General features: G+C 37.5%; 1 protein-coding gene across 1 annotated transcript; it reads right to left on the reverse strand.

Annotated features, from left to right (window-relative positions):
- Positions 1–213: 213 nt before the first annotated feature.
- Positions 214–6,577, reverse strand: LOC145782461 (3-galactosyl-N-acetylglucosaminide 4-alpha-L-fucosyltransferase FUT3-like). Its single transcript, XM_082594254.1, has 5 exons — positions 6,222–6,577; positions 4,782–4,963; positions 4,523–4,657; positions 2,812–2,963; positions 214–1,470 (listed from the first exon to the last, which is right to left on the reverse strand). The coding sequence occupies exons 1-5, from the start codon at positions 6,525–6,527 to the stop codon at positions 674–676; spliced, it is 1,572 nt and encodes a 523-aa protein (XP_082450380.1). The 5' UTR covers positions 6,528–6,577; the 3' UTR covers positions 214–673.
- Between the last annotated feature and the right edge of the window lie 5,484 nt (positions 6,578–12,061).

Raw genomic sequence — 12,061 nt, forward strand, 5'->3', positions numbered from 1 at the left:
GTGGACACGAAGATTGGCTTCCTTGCTATTCCGTACACTAGAGATTGTACAACTACAATCAGATATCAACTACAATCAATATACATCAGGATATCAACTACATATGCAACTACAATCAAGTAGTTGTAGATATCCCTGCCGTCCACTTAATCTAAATCTTCAACAACTGGGTGTAAGCCTGGATACGACTTCCTAAATTGGCATAGCCTGCATAGTTTTTATTTATTTGTGAACATCGGTTGTACATTTAAACACAAACTTCTGACAGCATTAAACTTTTGACGATCATTTGACGATGTTCTAACTTATGATTCTCTATTTAGAAAAAAAATGCTATGCATTTGTAGAACGCTGCAAAAGATCAATTAATCCACTTTTGCGCAATGCTGTTTCTTCTGATTTCAATTCTACATTTTATATTCACTACAACAGTATTTTGTCCGTTGTTTGATGTAGCCTGCATTGTGTTGCGTTAGTCTGATATTTTGTGTGATGTTTATTAAAAATTTGAATTCTACGGACTGTGTGTTTGATGCAAATAAAAAATAACAATAATAATCAGTACGTTTCACATCTATTCAAATCTCCGTCATAATCAAACAAGGAACCAGGAAAAGCAACAAAAAGCCAAAGAATAATCATTAATGTTTCAAAACAATATTGTAAAAACTTATCAATCATTTAGTTTCATTCGATAGGAATTCTTCGAAAATTTTGTTCTGATTGCTGTTGCACAGTTTAAACGACGATTTAATAGCAATAACATGACTAGTACAACGCAAGCAAAGGAGTAGTAGTTCAAATAGATAAAACTGTGGAGCCTACACAGGGTATTAGGAATTGTTTTACACAGCTTACTAATAACGAGTTCTTTGAAATTCATTGGAGTAAGGCAAGTTTTAGTTTCTTCTTCAAACCACCAAGTGGCCAAAGACTGAACAACGCGTCGCGGACGCAACCCGTGTTCTTTCTCGTATTGATCGTCATCATAGAGCATATGGCACAACTGACAAAATCCAACAACTTCTGATGTTTTCCATTCTTCGTTCCCTCCTAATCTTCCTGGAATACGTTCAGGAACAGCAACGGAACGCCAATTGAAGTGCTGCCGGTAAGCGTTAGAGTTTGAATCGAGGTAGTTGAGATAATCAATCAGATCCTGTGGAGTTTCATAGTCTTCTACAAAAACATATGATCCTTGAGGAAGCACAGCTTCTACATCCTTTTTCATCGGACCCCATATGACAGGCACTGCTCCTGCAAGTAATGCATTCCACCACATCTTTTCAGTGATATAATCCCTGCAGTGCAAAGAGTTTTCAAATGCAAAATAAAACTTGTATGTTCTGATTTGTTCTGGAAGATCTTCCCAAATTCCAGGTAAAGGATTGTCGACACATCTGCCATATATATCAATATCCAACCCCAACTTTTGAAGTGTTTTTATGAGGAAAAAACGGGTGATCCCGGCTGAAAAATAAGTATACATCGCTCAGGAATGATCTGCACAGTATTTTGTCGATATCAAGATTGAAACTACAATCTGTAGTGTGATACAGTGTCAAAGACTTTGCTGCGTAAATTTTACGGTTGCAAAGTGTTGATAGTTCCTAATATAGCTTACTTTTCGATGCTAAATCATTTTTTGTTTATATGAAATGTCTTTCGTTCGACTATGTCCGTGTGTTTTTATAGTACAGTATTTGAATAGATGATGATAGCCTATAGATATTTTTTAATTTGAATAAATATTTTTATAGATAATGTTTTGAGAAGAGCGCTGGAGTTGCAACTGGAGGGTTGTAGAAAACAAGGAAGACCCAAGAAAACATGGAAAAGGCAAGTTGAGTAGGAAAGCAGCAAGGTGTGTTTGACAAGAAAGGACGCGTTACACAGATCTTTGTGGAGGCAGGCAGGCAGGATGTACAATCTTACAAAAAATTGACAACATGCTTGACCACTTTGGCTACCACAGAAGTTCGTTACTTTGTGCATAATAACGATCAAAGCCAGCATAGCAAAAATGTGATGGAGAAAAAACCTTAACCTGATTGAAAAAACTGATTGCATTTTTGAAATCAGAGCAAAAAAACATTTCAGAAACAGTCAAAACATCTTCATACTTTTCGAAGAAATATTCAAACGCAGCACAATTTTATCGGACAATATAGTTACTCGAAAAAAGTTTTTAAAAGAGCTGTTGATATGGAAGGAATAACGTTTTTAGTCGTTTATTAATGTAACAGATAAAAAATTGTAGTTTAAGTGATATTTTTATCGATTGCTGTTTGATGATATTTCAAATGGCGAACAAACACAGTAACAAAGCAAAGTAAACTATTTCTAAAGTATACGATTTTATTTGAGATTGAGAAAATGCAGTGAAACAGAATACTGTAAAAATTGTGAAGATGCCAAACTCGATGAGAGCTGATTCGATACTTCTCCTTTTTGTAAGCTACTGCTACAATTCGACTCCAGCTACCCGCACTTGCTGTTGTTTCTCTGGGCAAGAAACTTTACGATAATTGCCTCTACCCAGTGATCGATTTCGAGTAATGGGTAGTACTAAATTTAAGTCATAAGTAGGCTAGAGTAGACAACCGGAAACTGACATTGCCGTCGGCTGCAGCGTGGGTCAGGTGTACGTCGGAAGGCGTACGCCGTACACCGATGCATAGCGCTCAAGTCCGCTTTCCCGCAATGCAGGATAAAGATATAAAAAACAAACAAACAATACAATTCAATCCCCTAATAACTAAGCAACACATTTAGACGTTTTAACAAATGACAAGAACACATTGAAATTACCTTTTGTGCCAAGGCAATTGCCACTGACCCAAGCCACCAGTTTGGTTTTGGATTTCATCAACAAATCTACGTTTTCTACTTCTTCAATCTTCGTTATTTTTTCCCGAATTTGGTTCAAAGTAAAGTATGGAAAGTAGATGCTGGAATCACGTCTGTATATAACAAACAAGAACCTTCTGATGATCCTCCTTTTAGGTGAAACAGGCTATCAAGGATTTGGAGACTTATAACTATATTTGAATTAAATTTAAAATTATATGTTCAAAGAAATGCTGTAACTTAAATGATTATATCATTTAATTCGCAATAAGATGCAATTATTATGTCATGGTTTTGTTTATAAAGCAACCACATTTTATAGCAAATCAAAAGCTTTTAACAACTTCGGTCTTATTTGTCGGTACTTAGTTTTTATAAATTTGTTTCCAACTTAATACTACAAAAAGTTTTGACACAATTAACATCCCATAACAATTAGAAGCAGTTAGACACGAATAACGAAATCTTGATGCAAAATTTGCTTCCTTCTTATATGTTGTAGCAGATATGTTAAGGATCTTTGAGATATATTGCTTTCGAAACATGTAACGTAGACTCCTTCTTGGCTGGCAAGAAAAATAAACAAAGATACATTACACTAAACTAACTTAGATTTTTATCGAAAAGTATCAACATGAGACAATACACATGTCTGGGTCACTTATGAGTTATGACACTTGTCTGTTTGAATCATAGACATGTTTGAACCAAAACGAGACATCGAGAAAGAATAAAAAGAAGAAGAAAAAAATAAGAAAAAGAAGAAAAAGAAGAAGATACTTTTCTCATTACTGTTGATTTGTACACGTGAATCTAAAGCAGTGTTTCTCAACCTTTTTTAGCCCAACGCCCCCTTCATGAACTGGAAAAATGCTACCGCCTCCCAACAAAAACGATTAATTGCGAAAAGTGAATATAAAAGAATAAATAGTATTAATACTACAAAAGTGCTCAATGCCATGCAAAAAGCCAAGCAGAGCGAATTACATCAAATATAGGCTAGTTACCAGTTTTTAAAACCAAACCCTTACAGCCTGTTTTGCCTTAAAAGGGGGATCATCAGAAGGTCCTTATTCAAATAGAATTCTATTTCTATTAGAATAAGGACCTTTTGAAGGTCCCCCTTTTAGGGTGAAACAGGCTGTAAGGACTAAGGGTTTTTAGAGACTAATAGGCCTACGGTAACTATATTTGATAAAAGCAAATATATATTTGCGAGCATGAAAACAGTATAGGCCTACTGGCAGTCAGTGTGAACCTTGGACTTGGTGAGAAAGTGCCAGTTTCTTCACATTTGGTGTAAAGTCAGTGAGAAACATTCGAAGATCACCTCTTATGGATATGTCAAGTGGGTTTCGCAGTTTGGTATGTAGCATAGTAGCAGAACAACACAGATGAATCCCTTTTCTACCAGGTATGAGGTAGGAAATGCTACCACGAAGATAGAAGCTCTTTAATGAAATCGTTACGCTGGGCGATAGAAGGGTTCAACCAGAATGCCACCTAATAATCAAAACGCCCCCCCTTAAGCCGAAGTAAATATACCGCCCCCCTACAAAGTCAAAACGCTTCCTGGGGGGCGGTACCGCCCCCGTTGAGAACCACTGATCTAAAGCATTCACATCACAACAACGCAGTGAAATCATATCGTAGAATCCAGTATATGACATACCTGTACGTCATAGTTAAATTGAAGACGTTTTCCTCATTTCCTAGCTGTTGTATTGTTCCTGGAAGTTCGTTATGCACAGATATTGTCGTCGGAGGGCTTTCCAAGTTTATCCAAACGTACAACTGATGCGGAAATCTACATTTGAAACAGCAACCGAATAAATTTCACAGTATTGTATAATTCAAAGTTGTGATACGATTACCCATGTGATTTCAGGTTTACATGTAAGATATTACAAGGAGGTCACGTTCCATCTTACGTTCTTGGAGGCATCGGCGTGGGATCAGTGAAATGGAACATAACCGCTTCTGCTTGATGGAACAAGCTTGTGTTGTAGGAAACTATGCATCTTCCTCCACATTTGTTTGTATCAACAGGATATGGTTTTGTTTCTCCGAATGGAGGGTGACTGAAGAGAATGATCTTCTCTTTTCCAGAATTCTTAACAAACACAAATGTTAAAAAATGACTTCTGTCGCATCTCGGTGTTATGTTTTGTAGTCGAAGATCTTCATTAAGTGCAAGGGAAACGTCCCTTCCCACAATGTGTATGAACGGATTATGTCGCTAGTAAAACGTTGTAGCAAAGAATACAACATGGCAGTCACAGGTGAGATGTGTCACCTACGTGAGTCTTTAGTTTTGTGTGCGGTAGCTTGTCATTGATTGCCCAAGTAATCTAAGTGCGGTATGTGTGATTGGCATATGACGTTATATTGTCATGTGGGAAAGCGATATTGGAACAATAGTATAAAATGTGGAGCGAGAAGTTGGAGAAGTTGAAAGGTATAAAAGTAATTACTGTAAATTTGGTTTAAAGTGATGAATTATAAAACAATAAAACCCAAAGGGCAAGAAAGTTCAGGTTTCAGCAATACATTTTCTATATGATGTTTTGAAACTATTGCACATTAAACAGAGAGTTGTACAGAAATGCAATTTTACCCACGCTTCCACTTCAAATTGATGCAATTTCAGAAGGGGGATAATAAAAAAATTGATATAAATTGTAGCAGCCTATCAAATTGAATTAAATTTAAAAACGGCAATCGAAGGATCAACCAAAGAAAACCAAGCTTGTAATTTGTAAACTACTTTAGTAATTCCTGAATGTAGCAAAGGTACAAATGTCATAAATATTAAACAGTTTTTTATTAATTTTGAGACTTGTTTTTTGTAGTCTTATCCAACCCATGATAGCTCAATGGACAAACGCTTGATTTTGTTAAAAGCGCAATTTCAAGGTCAAGCACTGGTTGTTTCATCCTCAGTCTGTGCTCGTGGGTGTCACACTTCAAGAGCAGCTTTTCATTTAAAACGTCTAATGAGGAGAATATTTCTAAGGAAATGACGTTTCAATTGTGTGTAGACATTTTGTACTGTCAACCTTTACAATTTGCAAGCTGAAATCTCTTGGTGTGCCATTGAGCAACGTATTGCAAGGACAACTATCCACTCAGCGCCACCTAGTGAATGGAATATTTCAGAGATTTCAACAACAAGCAGAAACTTCACTCTGTTTATTTCGGTAAGCGGCCGCGCGTCAGAGGTTCAAAACTTCTGTCTACAAGTATGCAAAACTACCCAGATTAAGTTTGGAATGAATCTATTTCAGTCCGAAGATAAAGATTTCCAGAATCAATTAATCAACATGTAATTATCTAACTATTTCAAAGCTTTGCACGAAAAGCTCACTCACATTGTCTTCTTTATTCTTCTTAGGTAACCTCAAGTAATCTTGCATCGTATTATCGTTCACTTTGAATTCGAATAGCACTGAAGAGTTTAAATAACTTCCATATTTTGGTATTTTTCCATTTGCGTTCCATCCATCAGATAATGGGAACTCCCACCACGGACTGTTAAAAGCTTTGTGTTGATGAAATGTATATGCATTGAGCATTAAACACCACAATATATAGCAAATAGCGCAAAGGTCCCAGTAATTTTCTATCAAAAACCAAATTCTTTTGCGTAAAAACACTTTAGGAGTTGACCGATGCATATTCTTTCACACTTTGTGGTTGATTCTGCTTCAACAAAAAGTTATAGATTCTCAAAGAACTCTAAAACGAGAGAAAAACGCTTTTATTCATCAGTTTGCGTGTAGCACAAAGTTGCATTATCTTGAATGCTTGAATTTACTTTGGCAAGTGCAACAGTGGCGTAGCCAGAAAAAAATTTGGGGAGGCCAAATATTTGATGAAATGATGAGAACGCCAAAGTGTTTGATTAAGCCAGAGGTGAGCAACATACGGCCCGCGGGCCAGAGAACGGCCCGCGGTACCCATTTACGTGGCCCGCACATTCTTCATCAAGTAGCCCATTATTTTTAAATGCTTTTCACTGTTAGATCGGAAGATGTTGTTATTTGTAACATCATCATTAGCGTTATTGACTTTTAGCATTATTACATCATTAGCATTATTGTTGCGTCATTAGTAAGCGTTGTAGAAAACCGCCTTGTTCTTCTGGCAATGATTCAGCAAGGGAACGTTCAAATATTACGTAACGCCTTCGAGGGGGAGGGGGGGTTTATGCAAAGCGTTACGTTAGCGTCACATCGGGGGGGAGGGGGTTCACGCAAAACGTTACGTAACGCTTTCGAGTACGGAATGGTAGTTTTTTGTGCTGAATTCGTAGTGAAAAAGCGTTACATGGGGGAGGGGGGATTGAAAAAAGCGTTACGTTGGCGTTACATGGGGGAGGGGTTCAAAAATTCGGAAAAAAAAGCGTTACGTAATATTTGAACGTTCCCTAACATAAATCTTACTTTATGGGTGCAGTGTGGTGAATATATTAATATTTATTCTACAAAAAGCTTAGCATAGTAAAAATGTCTACAAGTAAGAAAAGGAAGGTTGATTATGAAAGCCGGAAGTTCAACAATGAGTGCTGTATAAATTACTTCGTTGTTCAACACAATCTAGATGTTGTTTGCCTGATTTGTCAAAACACTATAGCAGTAATGAAAGAGTACAATATCAAGCGACACTACTGTGCAAAACACTCTGCTAATTATTATAGCATGATAGCATTGCATTATGAGAGCAGTTCTTTTCAAAAATGAAGCTGTTCAAGACAAAATGCAGGAATCAGCTTACAGATGAGCACTTGTCAAGTCAACTTCGAGTTGCCACTTCCTCCGTCAAAGCTGACATTGGCAAGATCTCTGGACAGAGAAGATATCAGACATCTCATTAATCACTCACTCAATGTGTAACGATTGTGTGTACGTTTCCATTAAATAAATTTTTCATATAAATTCATGTGTTATTCGATAGACTGGCCCTCAGCTTCATTATAATTGTACGTTGTGGCCCATTGAGATAAACAGTTGCACGCCCCTGGATTAAGCTATCGCCACCTGATGTGCAGTGGCATATCCTGGTGGGTTGAGCAAGGGAAGCAATAAAAGTGGTGAGGGGTTAGAGCGTGCCAAAGGCACGCGTATTCTAGAGGGGTCGGGGGGAATGCTCCCCCGGAAAATACTTTTGCAAATTTACACTTAAATAATGGATTATAGCGCTTTCTGGAAACACTTTTAGAATAATATTTGTATGACATTTATTAGCAGAAAAACAGCTATTAACTTATTAAAGATAGCTCTTACGCACGAACGCCGAACGGGCAAAAACTGCGGCTAAAATTAGAGAACACTAAAAACTCAGCTACACAAAAACTCAATAACTACACAAAGACCCAACAGAGTAAGCCATTCTGAAATTGAGCCACAAATTAGTTAAAAGAGACGTAAATCGCGTAAATTTTGCGCGATTTACGAATTGCAAAATTTATTGGTGTCTTTCTGTGTGTCTAAACAAAAATCCTTGGGGATGTTAATAGCCAGATGTCTTGGAAAACGTTATAAATTTCTACAAATTTTATTATATTTTCAACAAAGGGCTCAACTTTGGAATCCAATCTTTGAAAATTTGTGGGGGCTATGGCCCCTTTCGCCCCCCCCCCTGGCTACGCCTATGAAGTGCAACCCTATGTAATCTGACAAATTAACAAGCCTAAATTTGCATAATTTATCACACATTGCATTGCATTATGCAAACCATTCTGCCATTTGTTCAGTTATTCGTAAACTACCGTAATGCTTTTAGTAATTATCTTCAAGAGACTACCTGAACTAATCACAGCTTGTTAAAAAAGACATTAACTTTTAACAAAGACATAAAACTGATATCAAAATTTTGTACCACTACCCTCACAAACATTCGTTCTCAGCGTAATTTCAATTTTATTTTGCCATTACTTGAGTAGTAGCCTAGTCTATATGTTTTACAGCGGCAATAACACTACCACATGCACATTGCACAGCCTTTAAATAAACTAAATTTAACTTTTTTCCCACTTTTAGACCTTACTATTTGCACATAGGCTACTGATTGTAACACCAAAAGATCAATAAACATCACGCCCCTGGTTTCTGGCGTTTCAATAAGATAATCTCCGATTCCTAATCCAGTAGCTAAGCAGTAGCCGCGCAGTGTATGGAAGTGCCCATTGTTACTCTTTCTTTCACATAAGTAAGCGCTATTCATTACAACGGTCAAATAGCTGTGAAAGGCATCACGTCACAACATCATTGTAATGTGACCAGGGTCACTTTTCTCACCTAATGTTCTCAATTTTTTTTGTTTGCTTTCATAGTCGGTGAGGTTGTTCGACGCGTCATACGCCAACGGTATAAAAGTGTCAAAATAACTTCTTTAGAGTGATAATGACTGGTGATCTGCATCAATGAATCGCTCGTCAATTGATGGATGTCTCGCCATCTGAACAAGCAAGCGAAAAAGTCGTGACTCTTGCTTGATATCAGTCTTCATAGTTGAGCGATGCTCTTCAAGGATATGATCAACCAATCAGTGACACGTATGGAAAACAACAAATTACTGACCACAGCAATGGACAAATAATTAAAAACTCTTTCCTGTTTAGAATAAGGTAGTCCAACTATAATTTGTCGCGGCCATAAAAAGCAATTCGTTTTATTTCGCAGACCGAAGTAGACCGAAAGATCGGTAACACAAGGACATATGATGACATAATGCAAACGTCGATGCATGTGGGATAACAAAGACAAGCGAAGCGACAATAAAAAGAAAACATTATCTCGTCATTTTATGATAGCTAATGCGACGTCTATAGCCTATGGTCAAATTTCTCATCAATTTATTAGCTTTTGCACCCACAGAAGCTGTAGTCATGAGAAGCCACGAGAGCAAAGTTTCTTTTCCAAGTTGGTTTTGAGTTTTGAATTTGATGTATTTGCTCACTGCAGAAATTGAAATTCTTTGCTTTATCACTAATAAACGTTTCTCCATCGATGGTTTGATGAAGGCTTCTGGATGCGAATAAATGTCTCGTGCTCTGATCACCCCATAGTCCTTACCAGTGGCGGCTCGTGCCATGGGGCTGCAGGGCTGCAGCCCCACCTGAAAGAAAGAGAAGAGGGAAAATATGTTTTCCTCAGTGTTTGTCCGACCCGGTTACTTTTTTCACTTAAGAATTGCGGATCGAAAATTTAAATATTAAAAGTTTCGTTTGGCAACACCGACTTTGGGCAAACTGCTTTGCAGCCCGAGATTCTGGATTTCAAGCGCTCTGATTGGCTAAAAATTATCATTTAGCTCCACCTCTTTTGATATTTTACAGCAATTTTTGAATTCGTTGGGGCTGCATGGAAAACAGCCCCACCTAACCGAATAACTTTACAGACTTTTTAAAGTTAGTTTTAATTTCGCAGAGTAGCGATGAGCCATGAATGTAAAAGTGTTAGCTGTAGAATTAGGGTATTAAAAAGGTTATAGGAAGTGCCAGTCCAGCCTAGGGCATCTCAAAATCACTTGAACCTTGTATGCAACGGCTAGGCTAGTCAAAACTAAGCTCAATACTAGTGAAGTTTGTCTCCAAAGCAATACTGTTAGTTTTTTTTAATACAGCTTAGGAATACATCAACAATTCAACAAAGTTTGAATGCATTTTTCTAAATTTGGTGTGAAATCATGCTCGGAACGCACCAAATTTAATGCGACTTTTCAATTTTTTCTGGGGGGTCACCACCCAGATCCCCGCGAAATTGTTCGCCTTTGGCGAACTCAGCGACGGGCTTCGCCCCCCGGACTATTCATTGTAGCCCCACTGCTCACAAACAGCACCAGCCGTCACCACAGTTCAGAGGTGTCGTGTCTTACCGGACAGCTCTGATATGAACGGATAGCTTAATCTTTGTAATGTCCGCTATAAGGATTTTTTAGCTTTTCAAAATCCGCAAAATTAATGACTTCAGTGTTTAATCAAGCTTCGTTATGTCTGTTAGAAACGTTAAGTCGCAAAGGAATGCAATGCTTCGCACCTGGGTTTATAAGGGGGCAAGGATTTCTATTCGTTTTTTTTCAATCAAGGATAAAATTTCTTTGCGCAAACCAAAAATGTTTGAACTTTTTACCAGCGTTCAACCATCCGATACTTGTACACAAGACCAAGTCATTAAAGTCAGCATCGACCTTTCGTGGATGTGTGCTTTAAAGCATGCCAAAAAAAGGGAAAGAAATTTGACCTGTTTATAGCACGATTAAGTCTAAAAAGTTTTATTTGAACCTCATAGCCTTTGCATGGTTTAATATAAAAGTCAATATCTGTCTTAAAGATTGTAAATTCAAAGTGGGGCATTTTGATCCGATTTGAAATCCTTTTTGAGTGAAGCACAACATAACTGTGGTGAATGAAGTTAATTAAAGCCTGACCGCGACGAAAAGCAGGTGATAAAGACTCAGATATAACGTATTGTGTGATTTGTATGTTATCCACACTGTAGCCTAGTCTACTCCCCTAGGAAATGTAGCCTAAGAAAGTTGGTTCTTCGCTTTAAGTTGCATCTGGGCTTGTCTCGATAAGCATTCCAGAATTGAATGATATTCCAGGATAAAAAGATAAAATGTTTGTATTTCATCTCTTTCTCCATCAATCGTTTAGTGGCTTTTAATCCGCGATGACATTTTCTGCAATTTACAGATTTTCAGTTTTAAAACCAGTTTTATTTTCAGAACCGTTGAGAGGATAATTCGGGCCCGGTACCAACGTGATTCTTTGGAACCAAACCAAGACACTTCCAAGAAATACGCACTGTATCCAAAGAATACGCGCTGTATCCAAAGAATACGCGGTGATTCCTTCAAACTTCCGGGCCCTTGAAAAGATTACGGGCCTCAAAAATTATCCTGGTTTGGGTTCAAAAATACCTCCTGGACCGAGCTGTTTGAGTTACTGTATATTTTACTCTTACCGCTGTTTCGTGGAAAGCTTGACAGCCATGAAACTTACTCAACCATGAAATTTATTCAACCATGAAATTATACAATCATTTTTTATGTGTGGGCACTCGCAATAAAATTTAATTATTGATTTTCATTGTCAAGTATTCAAGACAAACAGCTATAGGCTACAAATGATGAAGGAGACAAAACAAACGAGTAAGTGAAACAAACACAATTAGGCTACTTAAGACGTGCTTAGACCACTATGATG

The sequence above is a fragment of the Aplidium turbinatum genome, chromosome 13 (genome assembly GCF_918807975.1).
Source record: "Aplidium turbinatum chromosome 13, kaAplTurb1.1, whole genome shotgun sequence".
NCBI classification, from domain to species: Eukaryota; Metazoa; Chordata; class Ascidiacea; order Aplousobranchia; family Polyclinidae; genus Aplidium; species Aplidium turbinatum.